We start from the raw sequence: 22687 nt of genomic DNA on the forward strand, positions 1-22687 counted from the left end.
ATATGTTGGGTTTCTTTGGGTTGGTGATGTCATTCCATGTGGTGATGTTATTTCCTATGGTGATGTAATTTCCTGTTCTTTTGCTCAGGGGGTGGTAAATGGGATACAAGTCAATGTGTTGGTTGATAGAGTTCCAGTTGGAATGCCACACTTCTAGGAATTCTCATGTGTGTCTCTGTTTGGATTGTCCTAGGATGGATGTGTTATCCCAGTCAAAGTGGTGTCCTTCCATATCTGTATTTAAGGATACTGGTTGATGTTCATGTATCCTGATGCCTAATTTTCTGCCTGTTTGTCCAATGTAGTGTTTGTTACAGTGCTTGCATGATACTTTGTAAATAACATTAGTTTTGCTTGTTGTCTGTATCGGGTCTTTCAAGTTCATTAGTTGCTGTTTTAGTGTGTTGGTGGGTTTGTGGGCTACCATGAGGCCAAGGGGGCTAAGTAGTCTGGCAGTCACTTCCGATATGTCTTTGATGTAGGGGAGAGTGGCTAGGGTTTCTGGACGTGTTTTGTCTGCTTGCTTGGGTTTGTTGCTGAGAAATCGGCGGACTGTGTTCATTGGGTACCCATTCTTTTTGAATACACGGTATAGGTGATTCTCCTCTGCTCTGTGTAGTTTCTCTGTGCTACAGTGTGTGTAATTGCACCAGCCTCCACCACCTACTCTGGCAGCTCAGTCCATACATGCACCATCCTTTGTGTGAAAATGTTGCCCCCTAGGTCCCTTTAAAATTTTCCCCTCTCACCTTAAACCTATGCCCTCTAGCTTTGGATTCCCCCACCCTGGGAACAAGACCTTGGCTATCCACCCTATCCATGCCCCTCATGATTTTATAAACCTCTATAAGATCACCCATCAGCCTCCAATGCTCCAGGGAAAATAGCCCCAGATATTCAACCTCTCCCTATAGCTCAAACCCTCCAACTCCAGCAATATGCTTCTAAGTCTTTCCTGAATTCTTCCAAGTTTCACAACATATGTTTCCTATATCAGGGAGACTGGAATTCTTAATTTTTTGTGTTTTAGACTCTCACCTCTTTTTAAACTTCATACCTGTATTTGTGTGTAGTTGAACTTGCATTTTATTAATTTTCTTGTGACCAGCAAATAATAAAATTCCTCTTCACTCAAGAAAACCTGGTAATTGTCACTTTAGTTCTGATTAGTATCATGTTTTAATTGAAGCATGGCACACCTGCATGCTACAAGGATTAAAAATCTTTGTTATAGTCAAACCAGGGATTTCAAAAGGTGGGGTGGGGATCAATTCATCTCTCTTAACTTGTTCTTGACAAAGAAGGCAGATATCAATACAGGCCTGAAAACATTGGTCTTTCTACAATTGAATAAATCCTGTAGTCATCAAGCAGTTCATTATGTTATTTCACCTCATTTTAAACTCTTACATTTGACATTGGCCAAATTTTAACAGAAGTAATATTCAGGTTTAGAGTTCACTGTTACTAAAGGTAAATCAGTCAGCAACATGTGGTGATCACACACTGTTAAACCATGGCATCACCAGGTTAACATCCATTTGCAGCTTTTCATAAGCCTAATGAAAATGGTAGCTGGAAATGTGTTGCTGAAAAAGCGCAGCAGGTCAGGCAGCATCCAGGGAACAGGAGAATCGACGTTTCGGGCATAAGCCCTTCTTCAGGAATGGGGAAAGTTTGTCCAGCAGGCTAAGATAAAAGGTAGGGAGGAGGGACTTGGGGGAGGGGTGTCGGAAATGTGATAGGTGGAAAGAGGTCAAGGTGAGGGTGATAGGTCAGACTGGGGTGGGGGCGGAGAGGTCGGGAAGAAGATTGCAGGTTAGGAAGGCGGTGCTGAATTTGATGGATTTGACTGAGACAGGCTGGGGGGAGGGGAAATGAGGAAACTGGTGAAATCCGAGTTCATCCCTTGTGGTTGGAGGGTTCCTAGCCGGAAGATGAGGCGTTCTTCCTCCAACCGTCGTTTCGCTGTGGTCTGACGATGGAAGAGTCCAAAGACCTGCATACCCTTGGTGGAGTGGGAGGGGGAATTGAAATGTTGAGCTACAGGGTGGTTGGGTTGGTTGGTCCGGGTGTCCCAGAGGTGTTCCCTGAAACGCTCCGCAAGTAGGCGGCCTGTCTCCCCAATATAGAGGAGGCCACATCGGGTGCAAAGGATGCAATAGATGATATGTGTGGAGGTACAGGTGAATCTGTGGCGGATGTGGAGGTTTCCTTTGGGGCCTTGGAGGGAGGTGAGGGGGGAGGTGTGGGCGTAAGTCTTGCACCTCCTGTGGTTGCAGGGGAAGGTGCTGGGAGTGGAGGTTGGGTTGGTGGGGGGTGTGGATCTGACGAGGGAGTCACGGAGGGAGTGGTCTTTACGGAATGCTGATAGGGGAGGGGAGGGAAATATATCCTTGGTGGTGGGGTCCGTTTGGAGGTGGCGGAAATGGCGGCGGATGATGCGCTGTACATGGAGGTTAGTGGGGTGATAGGTGAGGACCAGTGGGGTTCTGTCCTGGTGGCGGTTGGAGGGGCGGGGTTCAAGGGCGGAGGATCGGGAAGTGGAAGAGATGCGGTGGAGGGCATCGTCGACCACGTCGGGGGGGAAATTGCGGTCCTTGAAGAAGGAGGCCATCTGGGATGTGCGTTTTTGGAACTGGTCCTCCTGGGAGCAGATGCGGCGGAGTCGAAGGAATTGGGAGAATGGGATGGCGTTTTTACAGGGGGCAGGATGGGAGGAGGTGTAGTCCAGGTAGCTGTGGGAGTCGGTTGGTTTGTAGTAGATGTCCGTGTTGATTCGGTCGCCTGAGATAGAAATAGAAAGGTCGAGGAAGGGGAGGGAGGAATCTGAGACTGTCCAGGTGAATTTGAGGTCGGGGTGGAAGGTGTTGGTGAAGTGGATGAACTGTTCAACCTCCTCGTGGGAGCACGAGGCGGCGCCGATACAGTCATCGATGTAGCGGAGGAAAAGGTGGGGGGTGGGGCCAGTGTAGTAATTTAGCAGTCTAAGTGATTTAGACTGCTATCGAGCTGAAGAACAAAATAAACAGACAGATATTGAATTGCAGTTAATCTCAGAACCCAGAAAAGACAAATATTTGAGTACAGAATAGAACTTGCTATTGTGGGGGGATCTGAGGAGTCACTTTTTATTAGGTGCTGTATGCCTAATATAGTTAAAGGACAGAAAGCAGATGACCCCTTGACATTCAATGGCATTTCTATCACTGGGTCCCCCCATTATCAACAATCTGGGGATTACCACTGGCCAGAAACTAAACTAAAGGAACCATATAAATACAGTGGCTACAAGAACTGGTCAGAGACTAGGAATCCTGCAATGAGTAACTCATCTCCTGACTCCCCAAAAGACAGTCCACCATGTGCAAGGCACAAATGCCCATAGTGTTAGTTGCATTAGTCAGGGGAAAATGCAGGGTAGGGTAATGGGTATGAATGGGTTACTCCTCAGAGGATTCGGTGTGGACTTGTTGGGCCAAAGGGCCAGTTTCCATACTGTAGGGAATCTAATCTAATCTAATCAAAAATGGAATACTCCCCACTTGCCTGGATGGGTGCAGTGCCAACAGCATTCAAGAAGTTTGACATCCTTTAAGACAAAGTAGCTACTTGATTGGCACAACATCCACAAACATTCACTCCGTTCACCAGTAGCAAGAGTGGGTAACAGCCACAAGATGCTCTGCAGAAATTCACTCAGGTTCCTTAGACAGCACCTTCCAAACCTGCAATCACTACCATCTAAAATGACAATGGCATCAGATACATAAAAATACCACCTTTGCAAGTTCCTCTCCAAGTCACTCAGCATCCTGACTTGGAAATATATTGCTATTCCTTCACTGTCACTAAGTCAGATTCCTGGAACTTCCTCCCTAACTGCACTGTATGTGTATCTCCACCAAATATACCACACTGGACTGATTGGACTTGATGTGCAGAATTGACCAAAGTAAAATCCTGAACTGCAAGGCAATGGAATCCGAGTCAGACCGAGCATCTGGACTGCAATCAGGTGAGTGCTTGACTGACTTTGGCAATGCCCCCTGACTAACCATTAATGCCATTCTCTCCAAGACCTTCAGACTTGGCCATTTGGTTGAAGCACATGCAGGGTGTTTGACGTGCATACTGATGGCACACACTGTATGTGTGACACAGACAGAGCACAGTGCCATTAAGCAACAATATCCACTCCTTTGACTGTTCAGTGATGGTAGCAATGACAGGCTGCCCAACCTCCCCTCTGCACTAAAGGGCAATGCAATCCAGAGATGTCAACAAGCCTGTAAGTTCTTAGTGAAGCTCAATCTGCTAAACAGTAATGCATGCCAGAGATCTTGTGAGCCTCCAAGTAAGCTCAAAATGATTAAGCTGTATGAAAGCAAGCTAAGAACAATAAAATGCATCCTACTCAAGTGCATGAGATAGGTGTGCATCACTATTGTCCTGCAAGAACATTTATAGTTCCATGAGCTCCAAAGGGCACTAGTGAAGGGCTGAAGTATATATTATGAGTTTAGTCAGATGTGGTGAAACAAGTGTTTTGTTGGTGTTGACTTCCCTAGAAGAAGGGAGGAGGCAGATGCTGTTCATGGTGTATGTGATGAGATGTTGGTAAGTAGAGCTTAAAATGGAGGTCCAGAGAAGCACACGGCAATTTGTATCACTAGATCACTAGCGATAAACTAGTGATAGTGACAAACTGTGTCATTTTCCAGTCAGGAATTGATGCCGTCTAGTTTCCTCAAAGTGAATGGGAGAACCACGAGCTGCATATAAATGAGGAAGATTAGCTACTAATAAGATGCAAATGCATGGAAATAAATGAGATTGTGAGCTTGCTGTGAAAACCTTAAGGGGAAAATTGGAGTCCTTTTCTTCTCCGCATCGAGAATCAGATTTTTTTCATTCTCGCTGTACTTTCTCACATTTCTCTGTTGCCCATGTTGCTTGAGGCACAGGAAAATTTTGCCCTGTGTGGTATTAGGATTTAAGCGAGTAAAGGTTTAATAGGAGATTGGCAGGAAGCTAGCATATGGATAATAGTCACAGGCAGACAGAAAGTGCAAGGTGCCGGATGTTTCAAGCTGAAGTTAAGCCTTTTGATTGGAATGCAGTAAATATATAAAGAGGGGCTATTATCAAATGATAATCAGCATAGTGGTGCCGCTGAAGAGCTAGGAATGTTATGTTTTCTTGTTTGGTTGAGATAGTTTATGGCTAAGACATAACTACCCTGTTAAGAGAGACTAGATAACAAAAACAAATTAGTCAGGAGGCCATACAATATATGCAATCTGGGTCTATTTATATGCAGTCTGTTCGATTCTAGAAGGCGATTTTGGTTGGAAGTCGGTGACTGGTTAATGTATTTGACAGTTTCAGAACCAACAGTAAATGTCTTAAACAGGTGATTGAAAGTGTCTGAGAGATGCTACAGTTGCTTAGTCACCGCACACAGCTAAGTACAAAAGAGTGGTTCTGTAGTTCCTCAAGATATATTTGAAAAACAATTTGAAAAGCAATGCACCATGTGTGACAGTTTCAACATCAGCATCCAGAAGAGGTAGTAGAGACATCAGTATCCATCTATTTTTATGGACATGAAAAGTATCAGTTTTCACTAAATTGAAAAAAAACAGGCAGGGCTGTAATCTTGTTTGAGTTCTGAGATTTATTTTGCTGAAGACAATTAATCACTATCCTTACTTGCCTTGAAAGCCAAAGCCTTCACATCATGTGACATAGAAGCAAGTGAAAAATATTTTTTTATTGTACCATAAAGAAAATCTAGCTTAAAACAGGACGTCTGGCTATCCTATGAAGCATGCACTGTTGTATAAGTTCTGAAAGGGTTAATGTCAGCTCCACCCAACTTGGTGCTGACAGAGATTTGGGTGAAGAATTGAGGAATCTAGTTTGACATGTCAGTGGGGGTTAGATGTGTCACCTCTTGCTCTATATAATCTTAATAACTAAATCTAATAAACCAAAGTAACTTGTAGCTCTTGATACCATACAATAAATTACATCCTGTTGTCACGACATCTTGTCAAGATTCACTAGTCGTTTTGTTTTACCACTATTAACTGTTATGAAATGGAGACAGACAAACAGCTGAACCAAACCAACTTTTCAACCTCCACATTAATAACACGTTAAAACTAAAACCTTTAAAGACTCTCAAAATTGATCCCAATCATTCTGAACATGACTTTTGAAGAACCAATCCTAGGCTTTGCAAATAATCAATTCCAATCACTGATTTGTATCTTAAACAAAAGACTTAGCAATTTATTAACAGCACAATAACTTCAGTAGAGCAAAAAATAATTTAATTGGTTTATGCTATAAACCTAAAGACCTTTATTTTCAGCCCCGTTCATACAAAAGACAGACAAACAAACAAAAGAGTTAGGCAATAAATGAAAGAAGATAACAAAACTGACCAGATTACTTCAATGGTTTTCATGAAGTGTTGTTCCACAGGCAAAGATTTTGGTTTTCTAGTTGACTTTCTGAAAGATGTTGATCATTGTCACCTTCACAATTCATTCAGATAAAGACAGGAATACTTAGTTTTCAGTTCTTTGAACTTCCATGAGCTGCTCAAGGGAGATTGGCTGTTGATTTGAAAGCTCCCTGCCCAGACACTTTTCTTTTTCACAGAAAGAGCAGTCCAAAATTCAATTGAGACTTAGATCACTCCCTGACATACTAATCATCTCCTCCACAACATCCCAGTTACCATTCAACATCTGTCATCTGTGTGAGCATAAGGTCTTTTCCAGACTTGCTGGAACCAATTTTCAGGTATTAAACTTCTTTAATAGCCAACATCTGTTATCTATTAAAATATAATGCCGTTCACCGATGACAAAGCATCTGCAGAACCTTTGATCAGGAAACACCCTGCAATTACCTCCCAGACCTGACCTCATGAATAAACAAAAAGCTTGTTTTGTCTGTTTTCCTTTTAACACAAGCCATTGCCTACAGTCTAAAGTCACATTTTGCTCACAGTTCCCCATTCACAAGTCCAATCCAAAACTGATAAAATAATAAAATAAAAATAATGAAAAATCAGCAAAGGTTCTAACATAACCAACAGGTCCTTGAACAGAGTATAGAAAGGAGGATTGGTGGAAGTACTCTACCCAAGTAGTAGATTGTTGTGATTGGTTCTGCAAAGGCACAATGGCATAGACATGTCTGCTGGTTGGTAGAAGGATTTAATTAATTTACCAATAGAAAGTCCCTATACATTCAACATTTTAAAAAGTACATTTTTATACAATCTTGTTTGGTTTTCTGCCATTGGTAAGGTGTTTTTTGTTTGGTGTTCTTGAATAAGTAACATTTCATGAAGGAGTATTGAAAGTTGTAAATAATTTAACAGTGCACGGCTGAATGGGGACTTTAGGTTGTGTTGCATTGGTGCCCCACAAATATTTATAACATTTACATATTATTCAAAATAAAAAGTCTATTCTGACTTAAGTTACCAGGGTCAAATAGAAATTGTCTGAAACTTTTTGATTTTCCTATCATGAAAATATCAGTTTGCTTTGGACCGCAAGTACTTAGTTGTAAATTACTGATCAGATAATAATCTATAAGTAATTTTGATACTGTCAACAAGAAATCTAAACATATATCATTTTATACAGTTTTCCATTGATAAATGAGACGTGCTTAGGAAGACTAAGTAAAATAAAAATTGCTTTCAAATAGGACACTGACTTAGCAATTTTACATTGAGTCAGATAGTGTGACAAATGGAAATGTCACACTATCACAGCTGAGGTGTTCCTCGAAGACCAAGTTCAAAGAGAGTGTGTGATGTGTTTGTATTGCAGTATACCTGCGGTTGAAATGATTATTTCCCAAGACCTGCCATTCCTCAAATTGTCAAGAATTTAAAAATAAACAAAACTCAATTTAAGTTAGATGGATGTTTTGCAAATTAAAATTCTGGAGATCAGTGGGTGGAAAACCATTGCTTTTAAAATAGATTTCAAGTAAAACATGTGAAGAGATTTATTTTAATTTGATTCCTTTCTCCAATCGTAGACATACCAGCAGCTCCCGTCAATGTCACAGTTCGACAGCTGCAGGCCAACTCGGCAGTGGTATCATGGGAGGTTCCTGATGGAGATGCTGTTATTGGCTATGCTATATCACAGCAGGTATTATTGTATTTGGTCATTTTTAATTCTAATTCTGCCATTGCATTGCACTTGTTCCTCAATATCGAATCTAATCTAATCTGAATGGTGTGTTTCTGTGCTGTATGACTCTATAACTGTTCTGTACTGGTCTTAAAACCATTTTAAAAAAAAGAAAAAAGGAAATGAAAGGGGTGGGACTGTGGCTCAGTGGTTAGCACTGCTGCCTCACAGCACCAGGGTCCTAGGTTCAATTCAAACCTAGAGCGACTATCTGTGTGGAGTATGCACATTCCCCTTGTGTCTGCGTGGGTTTCCTCCAGGTGCTCTGGTTTCCTCCTACAGTCCAAAGATTTCCAGGTCAGGTGAATTGGCCACATTAAATTGCCCATATGTTAGGTGCATTAGTCAGAGCGAAATGGGTCTGGGTGGGTTACTCTTCGGAGGATCGGTGTGGACTGGTTGGGCCAATGGGCCTGTTTCCACACTGTAGGGAATCTAATCTAATCAATGTCTTGGTTGCACTGTGAAAGGAACAAGAAATACTTTCATTCCACAAAAGAATTTTGCTTTGATTTAATAAAACCCAGACATAGTGCTCCATGGTAAGCTGAATCCTTAATGTTGAGAATGTTACAGCACAACATACATCACATTTTAGCAATATTTAATAAGAAACTAAAATTACAACCTAAGTAAAAAATGCAAGTGTATTGTAATTGAGGATCATCTGCAGTATGCAGGCCACTGCATGTGTAAAGTGTCTAGTGTATTCAAAATTGCTATTTTAATATTGCTTCGATAAAATTGCTATGACTTTTTATACATTGCAGTGTACAAGTTCTATTAATCAACTTATGGTTCCCAAACTCAAGACTAGGGGACCTCAGCAAAAATGATGGATGAACTTGGTAACCCCATAGATCTGCTTTATTTAAGAATGATCACATTTTCAAAGTTATCAGGGATATCGTTCGTGGGCAAGCCTGGATGGAATGTAACTAATATTAATAAGATGAATTTAGTTGATTTTTTTCAAGCTTTTGAACAAAGCTTTTCTGTTCTGATCTTCCTTCTTTGACTTAGAAATGTTGTTATTGCTAATATTAGTTTCAAACTTAAGCTGCTGTTTGATATCAAAATGTGTTTTATAATTGCAAAGTCTATAAAACAGCTTCATGAGGATAGAAAAGAGTTATTAAACTTAAAAGGGTTCAGAAAAGATTTAGAAGGGTTTTCCAGGGTTAGAAGGTTCGACCTTTGGGAGAAGTTGAATAGGCTGGGGCTATTTTTCCCTGGAGCGTCAGACGTTGAGGGGTGACCTTATAGAGGTTTATAAAATCATGAGGGGCACAGGTAGGGATACGGTCTTTTCCCCAAGCTGGGGAATCCAAAACTAGATGTTGTAGGTTTCGGGTGAGAGGGGAAAGATTAAAAGGGACCTAAGGGGCATCTTTGTTTACACAGAGGGTAGTGCATGTATGGAATGATCTGCCAGAGGAAGTGGTGGAGGCTAGTACAATAACGACATTTTATAAAGCATGTGGATGGGTATATAAATAGGAAGAGTTTGGAGGGATATGGGCCAAATGCTGGCAAATGGGACTGGATTAATTTAGGATATCTGGACGGCATGAATGAGTTGGACTGAAAAGTTTGTTTCTCTGCTGTACATCTCTATGACTGTACAACTCACAACTGCCGTATGGCCATTAAACACTGAGGCAAGCTCAACTGTAGGCAAACTGCCAATGTCTATATTCGAATGTATGCCATTTGTGAGGTAAATTTACACCCTATTCAGAAAAATTAGTTTTCAATCTAGGGTTGACAATATGCTTTTTCTGTTACATTCAGGGGATGAATTTTACCAGAGCTTGAGCAAGCCAAAAGATGGTGCAGTATTATTATTGAGGGGAATAGAAAATTAGAATCCACCTTGCTGCACATAGTACATTTCAAGTCAAATAATAAAGTGACGATAGCAATAACCAGAGAACATCCTACATTAATTTGTTCACCTATTTGAAAATGGATGGCATGGAGATAGAAAAAGCAATGAATATAATAGAAAGATGCAGAAACTTGAAGAATTGAAATGTAAAATAACTGCCTGCCAGGAGGGTGTTTTAATAATATTTGATAGCATTCCAATAAGTGCTGTCAATGGAGTGATATACTTAATATGACACATACTTTATCAATCAATTACAGCTTCTGAAATAATGGTGACATCTGTTATAATATCTTGAACACAGAATAAGGTGACTATTGGAGGTTCATATAATTTCTGTAGAGAAGTTGAAATTTAAGATATGCTCTGTGATAATACCAGACACTGACCATTCACATAAATAACTTTAATCCGCTTTCCCTGGAATAGACTTTTAACTTTATCAAAAACAAAACAGAAATTGCTGGAAAAATTCAACAGGTCTGGCAGCATCTGTGGAGAAAAAGTAGACTGAATGTTTCAGGTCCAGTGACCCTTCTTCAGAACTTCAATGTCGCGGGATCTGAAACATTAACTCTGATTTCTCTCCACAGATACTGCCAAACCTGCTGGAGTTTTGCAGCAACTGCTGTTTTTGTTTTTGTTTCTGATTTCCAGGATCCATAGTTTTTTCGGTTTTTCCTTTAACTTTATATACAGTTCTGTTTGAGTAACTGTGCACATATTTATCCAAATGATTTATGCTCTTTTTTTTATTACACAGTGAAAGTATAACTCGGCAAAATTTTTCTTAACTCCAAAAGGCTTCAAGCTGTCTCTCCATTCACAAAAATACATATAAAGTACATAACATCACTGCAACAAAAAGCTTACTTTTTTATCTGCACATTCTTCATGAATTTTAATTTCTCCTCTCTAGCTTCTCTTTATAATTTTAGATCATGATTCTCCCTTCATAGCATCACTGTAAATGTGACTCAGCAGTAACCCATCTCCCTACTGTGGTGGTTATTCCCAATGGGAAACACCAAGAGAGAAGTATCAATAGTGCTGCAGGTAGGACTGCCATTGAAAGGTAGAAATGCATTTGAAGGGGCAGAGATACCCTGAAGAGAACACATCTACCTGTAGAATTCAAAATACATCTGGATTGCTAGTGGGACTTCCATTTGACCCTATCATTTCAATATTCTAAGCCCAATCAACATCTGGACTTCTCCTTTCTTGATTTATAATAGTCATCCATGCCAATGCATGCCTGAGAAATGAAAATTATTCCCCACTAGAGATTGGGGCACTGAGAATGTCCTCATGGTGATGACCTTCAGATCAGTCCAAACACATTGCCATCAAACACGGCCTATCTGACAGTACTCATCCTCCAGAATATTCAAATATTATGTAAATACTCACCATTATCTGGTCTCTTCCTCCTTCAAATGTAATCATGACATTAATAAAGATTAAAAATTAATCAGCTCTATATCCTGGGATTCTATTTTGTGATATGATAACATTAGTGTATCAGGCAAGCAGCTGCAAGATTTCTTCATTTTCTTGAATTGTGTGGGAGGGAAATCTAAATGAGTAAATAGGAATGTGGTGATAATTAATACCTAATACTCTAACTGTATCCTTTTGAGGTTATTTTATGTATCAACCTGAACAGGCATTAGACAGTCAGGAAACAAATGCAAAGAAATCAATCTCAGTTGTGCTGCCAGCCCCTCTGGAGTGTGATGATAACAATGATATTCCATGAAACTGAAATCAAACACAATCAAAATTAGTGGAAGTCAAATATTTAACTGGTGTGTCATAAGTTTTTGACATTTTAGAATATTCATGACTATCTGTTACAATGTAATCTTAGGAGTCTCATGCCCCCTGTGTGTAATGCTGAAAGGTTTTGCATGAGAATTTTAACAGCCTGAGTCATTTTGTTAAGAAAAAACAAGACCTGAAATTTGACAGGGCAAGGTAGGGCAAGGTGTTGGTGAAAGCTGTTGGCATAACTGAAGGGACAGCTGTACGTTGCAGTCATTCTTTAAGATGAAACAAAGAACTAGCACTTTGGAGTAAACTTCCTTAATGACAAGTTCTCATTTGGCATACAGCTGCTGATAGCTCTCTATCTATGTGAGAGTCGTAAACAAATGCAGCAGAATACTTTTGGCTATGTATGTTCTATTTATCAGTGAATATTATGAGATCTCAACCAGACTTTAGTTTAAAAATATTTACAATGAGAAAGTTAAAACATTGTTCTTCTTTTCAGCCCATTGTTCCTGGTCTCCCCTCATCTTACAAACTGATTTAATTCTGCAATCCCAATCTACCCGGAGATTTAACCTCATGGATATAGTATTCACTAGTATTAAGGAAATGTATCTAAGTTCTCAACAAATTAATGCATTATCAATGGATTTTCTTATGTGTTCAATATGTAATTGTTTCATTTAAGCTTAACAAGTGTACTTTCTATTTCTAGAAAAAGGATGTGAGAATGCTACGCCTTATTCAGGAAGTGAATACCACAACCCGTTCCTGTGTATTGTGGGACTTAGAGGAGAATACTGAGTATATTGTCCATGTGCAGTCAATTACTCTGAGCGGTGTGAGCCCAGCTAGTGACCCTATCTCATTCTGGACCCCAAAGGAAGCCGAGAAATCAGCTTCAAAAGGTAATGCTAAATTGAAGTGCTTTAATAGAATGGCTTCTGAATAATAGAATGACTTTTTTCCTGGAGTGTCAGAGGCTGAGGGTGACCTTTATAGAGGTTTAGAAAATCATGAGGGGCACAGATAGGATGAAAAGCCAAGATCTTTTCCCCAGGGTAGGGGAGTTCAAACCTAGTCGGCATAGGTTTAAGGTGAGAGGGGAAAGATTTAAAAGGGACCTAAGGGACAGTTTTTTCATGCAGAGGATAGTGCATGTATGGAATGAGCTGCCAGAGGATTTGGTGGAAGCTGCTCCAATTACAGCATTTAAAAGGCATCTGGATGGGTATATGAACAGAAAGGGTTTAGAGGGATGTGGGCCAAATGCTGTCCAGTGGGACTAGACTAATTTAGGACATCTGCTCAGCATGGATGAGTTGGACTGAAGGGTCTGTTTCCATGTTGTATAACACTGACTCCAGAATAGAATCTGGTTCCTGGTTGAATTCTGCAAGTGAATATTGCAATTCTAAATAACCTATAAATATTTTTAATGTAATTCTGTATGTGCTATTAAATATTTTATGAATTCATTTTGATAATTAACTCCACATCACCATAAGTGTTTTTTAATAGCCCTTATTACTGAAGAATCATCAGCAAATAAAGAAATTTTCTCATCAAACACATCAAATGTGAGAATAGAGTTGTGAGGCTGAATCTTGTGATTTTTGGCTCAGTGTAAATTGTGTCAGGCTTCTCGGAGGAATTCTCACCATTTGGGCCAGTGAGATTTCATGCCAGACAGGTCTAATTAGCCTTTCCCCCATGGCATCCCCTACTTTCAATTCTCACCCCATCTTATTAAATGTCATTCCCAGAACAACTCATTGCTCACCCAATTGCATCCCTTGTGCCCACATTATCTTTGAAAGGCTACCATTCAACCAGACAAGTGCATAGATCATAGAATCCCCACAGTGTGGAAGCAGGCTATTTAACCCATCGAGTCCACACCAACACGCTGAAGAGAATCCCACCCAGACCCATACCTGCACCCCAACCTTATCCCTGTCACCCTGCATTTCTCAAGGCCTATCCAACTAGCCTGCACATCCTTGGACAATACGGCAATTTAGCATGACCAATTCACCTAATCTGCACATCTTTGGACTGTGGGAGGAAACTAAAGCACCCGGAGGAAACCCACACAGACATGGGGAGAATGTGCAAACTCCACACAGACTATTGTCTGAGGATGGAATCGAACCTGGGTCCCTGGTGCTGTGAGGCAGCAGTGCTAACCACTGAGCCACTGTTGCCCCTATGGTTGCCTCTCACAGGCAACACTATACCACAGCAGCCACAAAGCCACACTGCTCATGACACACCCCTAATGTAAACCCCATTCTCTCACCCTTGTCACTGCACCAGGCCACACGGTTTACCTCTGCACCTCATTTAAAGACTCTCTCTAAGTCACTGCTACTCTGTCCTCATTTTATCATTGTCCAGAAGGGGAACATTACACCATACATGCAACCAAACAGACCACTGCAAACATGAGCCTTTATTTACCAAACCAATCGAGGCTCCCGTTCACCCTCCATGGTGCAAACCAAATGTTGGGGCTGTAATGACAAAGGATGGGTCTGGAGTTCATGACAGTTTGCTGCACCCTGCTTTCATCCACAGGAACTGGGTATCTCAGTCAGGTCTTATTTGACTTGCAGTGCAACTGAGCTCTGTCATGCACAAGGAGAGCTTCCTCCTCCCCATTGTCCTCATCCTCCTCCTCCTCAGAACACTGCTCCTGTTCTCACAGTTCCTCAGTATCCAGCACATTGTCTCATTGCCTGCTTCAATTGTGCACCGCACAGCCTGCCAGATTGATGTGACCCAGTCTATGCAGACTATACTGGAGGTCATGCTCCCAGTGGAATCCATATCTTTATCAGCCTCCGTGTTTGCTCCATCATGGCCCTGATTTTAGCAGGAGAAAGTGAGGACTGCAGATGCTGGAGATCAGAGCTGAAAATGTGTTGCTGGAAAAGCGCAGCAGGTCAGGCAACATCCAAGGAGCAGGAGAATCGACGTTTTGGGCATAAGCCCTTCTTCAGGAATTCCTGAAACGTCGATTCTCCTGCTCCTTGGATGCTGCCTGACCTGCTGCACTTTTCCTGATTGTAGCAGGGGCAGTATTGTACTGCACTCTGCGCCAGTCAGAGGGCTGCACAATGTGTCATAAGGCAAGGTCACAATGGGTAACGTTTTCTCTCAGTTATCATCTTTGTAAGGCACCTGGACCTTCAAATGCCCAGATTCACGAGAGTGCTTCAGGATGTCGGAGTCATGGCAACTACTAAGGCTGTGGGCATACAATTCCAAGAAGTGGCAGTAAGGATCACAGATCACCTGAATGTTAATGAAATGTAGCACCTTCCTAACGATGAATTCCGCAGCATTGTGAAATGCCATGTATGTAGTTAATTGCACCCTACTCCTAGAGAAAACTAGCTATTTCCAAATGTTACTGCCCCCAGGCTGCAACACTGACCATGTTATTGGGAAACAAAATGACCTAGTGTGGTCTTGCACAATGCCAGTCACTCTCCTGATGTACTTGCAGGAGCACAACTGAGACAGCCCACACAGAACCTCTGTGACTTGCTCCTTCCAGTGATTGACAGGTGACCTGACTGGCTGTCACCTTCACAGTCATCAAGAGAGGATGGTCTCCCATGCCTGCAACCCTCAGGTCCTGCTCTAGCATCCAGCTCAGTTCCATTACAGAATCAAAATCTCTGGAACTCCTGTGGACCTTGAGAGGGCCCTGGCTACAACTTATCCCTGAGCTGGATACTACATGGCTTCTGTGGTGGCCTGAGGCTGTTCCTGAGCTTATCATCGGCTCTGGTCCTGCAGTCATTTTCACTTCTTCAGAAGGTACCTATGTGACCAACATCCCACCAGCAGCTCAGCATATTATCAGTGGAAATGGCCTAAGTTGTAAACACAAGGAGTTAAAGGCAGCTTTTAGAAGGACCATCAGTGGCATGCACTGCAAGTAAGGTCTGTACACATTTCTGCATACAGTGAGACATCCTGCACCATGATAATGACAGACATGTCTCTACCATTCAGCCTCAACATGTGCACCAACTTGGTGAAGGTGTCATGTCAGTTGAAAGATCAACACATTACCGCAAAAGGGAGTGTCTGCTGTGCTTTGATCCTATTCACATCTCAGACCCACATCAATTGTTCAATTTTTCATTGCACTCAGCACAGAACATTGTTAAACTTGAATGAGAGATACTGAAGCAATGTTCTCTCACAACACCCTTCGAACTTACATTAATCATGGTTCACTCTTGACCAGCATTGGTCTCTTTTTAAGTCCTTGATACTAAGTTCTGCATCGCTGAAATGTCAACATTCAATTTGTAAGGACCCTGGCAATTTTCCTTTGACTAGCATTTGAATTCGAGGCACTTTCACTCTGCATGCATTGCAAATACACAATGAAATTATTGCAAATTTAAGTGGCCTCTATTTGTCCCTTCAACACCCTTTGTTTAGCAGACATGACGCGACACTGACTCCGGCTAACCTGGGCATGTTCCAGACAACATCAAATGTCAGCAGAGAGCACAGCTGATTACCATCAGCAACAACATCCTCCCCCTGCCCACTTCTGTCCCATCCCCCACCCCCAATGAGCTCCGTGTCCCTTTTCCTTTGCACCATTCTGACAGCCTATTCCCACCCATCCATGTAGAGACACAACATTAAACTTCTGCCTCCAACTATCCTCCCTGCCCTCTGAGCCTGATAATACACTTTAATGATGTCCACCCTGTTCTTGTCTGCACCCCCTGTGGTGGCCACTGTGATGGCCACTGCCAATAAACCCACTTTCATAGCCTACCATGCCTTCCAATGCTACTCTGCATAACACCCAAGCATGCTGTAATTTAATATTCGTTTTCTAGTTTAACATTAAATATTGAACTTCATCTATTATTGCCAAACCCAGCCCAGTGATGATTCTCAGGCACCATTTACAGGGATGATGATCACTGTTTTACATATCTTGCTTTTGTGATTGTCTGTTGACACTTTACTGCAATAGCTTTGTAAATTATAGAATGATTACAGTACAAAAGGATGCCATTCAACTCATCGTGTCCATGCCAGCTGTTTGTGAGAGCAACTCAGTTAGTCCCACTCATTTTAATTCCTTTCCCAAACGCCCTGAAAATTTTCTTTTTCCCTTCAGATTGAATCTTCATCTAGCACATTGTCAGTCAGGGCATTCCAGATCCTAATCAATTGCAGCATAAACATTTTATCTCATGTCACCTCTGAAGCTTTTGGCAATCACCTTTATATTGATGTTCTCTGGTGTCATCCAGTAATGGGAATAGTTTCACCCTACCTACTCTCAATCCTGCTACATTAATGTAGAGCTGCACTAGTGATAGGGAAACTGTTCTGCAATGAATTTCCAATAAAGGAGTCTGATGATTTATTACTGGTCAAAAGAGGTGCACTGATGTTTCAGCAGCACACTTACTGTAACTGTTTTGCACATTTTCTTCTCTCTACATTTTCATATTCTTATCAATAAAGAATTGTACAGAACTTATTTTTTATCTAATTGGGTTGCACAGTATAATTGTGTATAATCTAGCTGCCATGGCAAACTCTTGTAAAATAAATAATTGCTACCCAGGAGATACTGTAAAAAAAGTAAAGTTTCTTTTGACAGGAAGAGCTAAAAGCAAAATGGCCAAATTGAATTATTTCTACTGTTGTTTAAATCTGCCCTGACATACTTTTCCAATGCAGTTACTCATGTAATGTAGGAACACAGCAACCAGTTTGTGCAAAGGAAACTTCCACAATGTGGCCAGATAATCTGTTCTTGTAATGTTGATTAAGGGATAAGTATCAGCCAGGCCACTAGCAATAACTCCCCTGCTTCAAAATAGTACTGTGGAATCTTTTATATCATCTGAGATAGCAGATGAGGCTTCACCATCTCATCCAGAAGACATACACCTTCAACAGTGCAGCACTCCGTCAGTACTGCACTGGAGCATCTCAGTTTGATTATTCTGCTCAGTTTTGATGTAGGTAAATAACAACTTTCTGACTCAAAGACAGAACAGCTACTGACAAAATCATAGTACACAGGCAGGATGCTGGAAGAACACAGCAAGCCAGGCAGCAGCCCTTTCTGCACGTTCTTGTCAAGCACCTCCTTGTGTACCGCCCTAATTCTGAGTTTAGCTACACCGCCATGTTTGTCAACTTCTTTAGAAAGTACCAACAAAGTCATGGCTTACATACATTTTATATACCTTGTGAGTATTCTATGTTCCTTCTGAATGATTAAACAAATACTGATATCAAACAAAATATGTCCTGAGGATGGTAGACTATAGCTGAATGAATACAGTAATCAATCAAATGGTCACATTGTGATCCTGAATTGAACAGATTAAGAAGACTTCATTATCATTCAATGCAGTGTAAAATGTTTTACTACTTTTTATAGATCTCCTTTGTTTCTTTGTTTCTTTACATTCATTTAAGTAATCACAATTTAATATATAGAATATGAAATCAGCAATAAGGTATATCTCATCCCTGCATAATTGCCTGCACTATTGTTCCTCAAATAGATCTAGTAGTACTTTGTGAAATGCAAAACTTTCAGGTTTCATTAAAAAAGTAAACCCTTGATACAATGAGGCTCTTCATTTAAGAGTAATATTGATTAATGATAAAATAGTAATTGTTGTTAATACAGAGGCAATCTAAACAATGACTGTACTCTAAGTATGGATCTTGTTTAATGCTCCTAATTGAACCCTTAAGCTCTGAAATAATGCTGTGTACACTACTGCAAAACTCCTTAACATTTTCATGAATTTTGACTTTGTATCTAATTAGTGACATTACTTATAAACAATTTAACAGAACATAAACAGGATTTCAACTAAAGTATTAATTAAACATGAAGTGATTTCCTACAGCATCCATTCAAACTATTTAAAAAGAATAAAGAATTTCTGCTATTCACATCTCAAACATCCGATGTGCATGCAACCAATACAGACAACCTCGTAGGTTCCAATTCAAATTCCACTCGCAACCTTATAGTCTTGACGATTGTGAACTGATAGGAGTATTGTAGTCATTAACTATAGTGAATCCAAATCACATTTTATTTTAAAAAGTGAACACCATACAAAAATTGTGTTACTGCTTTAACTTTAATAGATTATACAAATGAACAGTGATGTTTGTATGCAAACAGCTGCCAGATTAGGTGGTGGAGGGGGGTACAGTTACAGTATTTAAAGGCATCTAGATGTGTATATGAAAGGGAAGGGTTTAGAGGGATATAGGCCAAATACTGGCAAATGAGACTAGATTAATTTAGGATATCTGGTTGGTATGGACAAATTGGATTGAAAGATCTGTTTCCATGCTGCACATCTCTATGTCACGAATAGCTGTTCTGATTCAACTTTTGTCAAATATTGTGCTATAGTGCTAAACTATAGAGACCAGGTTCAGTCCTTGTGGGCGGCACGGTGGCACAGTGGTTAGCACTGCTGCCTCACAGCGCCAGAGACCCGGGTTCAATTCCGCCTTAGGCGACTGACTGTGTGGAGTTTGCACATTCTCCCCGTGTCTGTGTGGGTTTCCTCCAGGTGCTCCGGTTTCCTCCCACAGTCACAAAGATGTGCGGGTCAGGTGAATTGGCCATGCTAAATTGCCCGTGGTGTTAGGTTAAAGGGGTAAATGTAGGGGTATGGGTGGGTTGCGCTTCGGCGGGTCGGTGTGGACTTGTTGGGCCGAAGGGCCTGTTTCCACACTGTAAGTAATCTAATCTAATCTAATCTAATCTATTATCCAGGAGCACAGAAACAGAAATAGACCATTTAGCCCCCCTGAGCTTGTCTACCATTCAGTGAGGTCATGGCTGACCTATTAAAATCCAGCATTTCCTATAAAATGTATACCTTTAGTTAACAGATATAGAGTATGTTTTGTTTTTTATTTACTCACTGTATTATTTGCCATCTGTGAAAGAAAACTATAAACTACAACCAGCCTTTGGGTGTGCAAGTGTTTGTATTTTCACTCCTGAATGTTGGCTGTAATTTTTAGACTATCCCTCGGCTGCCGACTCCCTAAGCAGCAGAAATAGTTGGCAAAGGAAGGAGACTTGTACACAGTAGAGGAGATTATTTTTAAAAGGATATTCTTTAGATAAACATACACATTTGGAGCAACAGTAGGCTCACTGTCTCAGGTATTCGCTTGCTCAAGATCTTCTCTTTAGAAAATTAATTATTTTCACCAGGGATACTTAGCTGATTACAATTTGTAGGTGTTAAATAACAGAATGCCAAGTAAGCAAATGTGTATATGATAGTAAGCATGCATCCAAGTGTCATTCTACTCTATTAGCTGACTTGTGATAACTTGTAGATTTGGAAAATGACAAAGCTAATCTATTTGGAAAATCAGAAAATTTGCAATCTACACAACTGAGACACTACTGGACTTCTTAAATGGAACACCAATTGTCCAGTAAGAAACTAAAGAAGTATTTTTAATGTCGGGGGTGGAGGTTCATTGGACAAAATGTCAATTTTGTGAAAATTACAGAGGCAATTTGCCTAACTTTCTTCTAAAAGATAAACATTTCTGTAATAGATGTGTGAATACGGAATGTGCAGTATGATAAGCTTATGAAAGAGATAAGTGATAGGTGTGGGTTTTGTTAAAAATCATCAAAAAAAACTGTCATAGCTTATAAAAAGAGATTTGAATAAAGTAATGACTGTAGATTTAAAGGTACAGGATAAAGTAAAATAAAATAATTTCATAGATTTAGCCACCACATTTTGTCATTCAATAGTAATATTTAGGATGATAAGAAAATACTTGTGGATAAGGTAATGAAAAAGTGCATAGGGACTGGACTTGGATCACTTTGAGCAATAGTGACCACAATTTGATTATGTTTACAATAGCAATGGGCAGGGATGGGTATTTCCCTCAGGGAAAGAGGTATAACTGGGGGAAAGGCAATTATGATGCCATTAGGCAAGATTTAGGATGCATAGGATGAGGAAGGAAACTGCAGGGGATGGACACACTTGAAATGTGGAGCTTATTCAAGGAACAGCTACTGCAATTAGAAGTTACTGCAGTTAGCACCTGATGAAGGAGTGACGCTGCGAAAGCTAGTGTGCTTCCAATTAAACCTGTTGGACTATAACCTGGTGTTGTGTGATTTTTAACTTTGTACACCCCACTCCAATACCGGCATCTCCAAATCACAGCTACTGCAGGTCCTTGATAAGTATATACCTATCAGGCAAGGAGGTAGTTGTCGAGAGAGAGTGCCATGGTTTACTAAAGAAGTTGAATATCTTGTCAAGAGGAAGAAGAAGGCTTATGTGAGGATAAGGTGTGAAGGCTCGGTTAAGAGGATTGAGAGTTAAGAGGTAGCCAGAAAAGATCGAAGGAGAGGGCTGAGAAGAGCCAGGAGGGAACATGAGAATTGTTGGCGAAAAGGATCAAAGAAAACCTTAAGTCTTCTATAGCTTTATCAGGAATAAAAGAATGACTAGAGTTAGATTACAGCCAATCAAAGATAGTAGTGGGAAGTTGTGTGTGGAATCTGAAGACATAGGAGAAGTGCTAAATGAATACTTTCCATCAGAATTCACATTGGAAAAGGGCAATGTTAATGAGAATGTGGAAATACAGGCTATTAGATTAGATGGGATTGCGGTTGACAAAGAGGAATTTTTGCAATTTTGGAAGATCTGAAAATAGATAAGACTCTGGGCTGGATGGGATTTATCCTAGGATTCTCTGGGAAGCCAGAGAGGAGATTCCAGAACCTTTGGCTTTGATCTTTATGTTACCATTGTTGACGGGGTAGTGCCAGAAGACTGGAGGATAGCAAATGTTGTTCCCTTATTCAAGAAGGGGAGTAGCGATAACCTGGTAATTACTGACCAGTGAGCCTTTCTTTGGTTGTGGGTAAAGTGTTGGAAAAGGTTATAAGAGATAGGATTTATAATCATCTGGAAAGGAATAACTTGATTCGGGATAGTCAACACAGTTTTGTGAAGGGTAGGTCGTGCCTAACTAACCTTATTGAGTTCTTCAAGAAGGTGACAAAACAGATGGATGAAGGTAAAGTGATTGACGTGGTGTGTATGGACTTCAATAAGGCATTTGATAAGTTCCACACGGTGGATATTGCACAAAAATACAGAGGCATCGGATTGAGGGTAATTTAGCGAATTGGATCAGAAATTGGCTAGCTGAAAGAAAACAGAGGGTGGTGGCTGATGGGAAATGTTCATACTGGAGCTCAGTTACCAGTGGTGTACCGCAAGGATCTGTTTTGGGGCCAGTGCTTTTTGTCATTTTTATAAATGATCTGGAGGTGGATGTAGAAGGATGGGTTAGTAAATTTGCGGAATGACACTAATGTATGCAGAGTCGTGGATAGTGCCGAAAGATGTTGTGGGTTACACAGGGACATAGATAAGATGCAGAGCTGGGCTGCGAAGTGGCAAATGGAGTTTAATGAGGAAAGGTGTGAGGTAGTTCACTTTGGAAGAAGTAACAGGAGTGCAGAGTACTGGGCTAATGGTAAAATTCTTTGCAGTGTAGATGAGCATAGAGGTCTCGGTGTCCAGTTACATAAATCCCTGAAAGTTGCCACACAGGTTGATAGGGTTATTAAAAAGGCTTATGGTCTGTTGGCATTTATTGGTAGAGGGATTGTGTTTCAGAGCCATGAGGTCAAGACACTGGTGAGGCCGTACTTGGAGTATTGCGTACA

General features: G+C 40.7%; 1 protein-coding gene across 1 annotated transcript in view; it reads left to right on the forward strand.

Annotated features, from left to right (window-relative positions):
* The window catches only part of fndc5a (fibronectin type III domain containing 5a), a 106916-nt gene that overhangs the window by 48815 nt on the left and 35414 nt on the right, over positions 1-22687 (forward strand). Inside the window, exons 2-3 of the mRNA XM_043717634.2 lie at positions 8080-8195; positions 12620-12812. Of these exons, the coding sequence (XP_043573569.1) occupies positions 8080-8195; positions 12620-12812 (309 nt within the window). The remainder of the gene's footprint in view (positions 1-8079; positions 8196-12619; positions 12813-22687) is intronic.

Source organism: Chiloscyllium plagiosum, unplaced genomic scaffold (genome assembly GCF_037043375.1).
Source record: "Chiloscyllium plagiosum isolate Xiang-an unplaced genomic scaffold, Cpla_swu_hap1 HiC_scaffold_30, whole genome shotgun sequence".
Classification (NCBI taxonomy): domain Eukaryota; kingdom Metazoa; phylum Chordata; class Chondrichthyes; order Orectolobiformes; family Hemiscylliidae; genus Chiloscyllium; species Chiloscyllium plagiosum.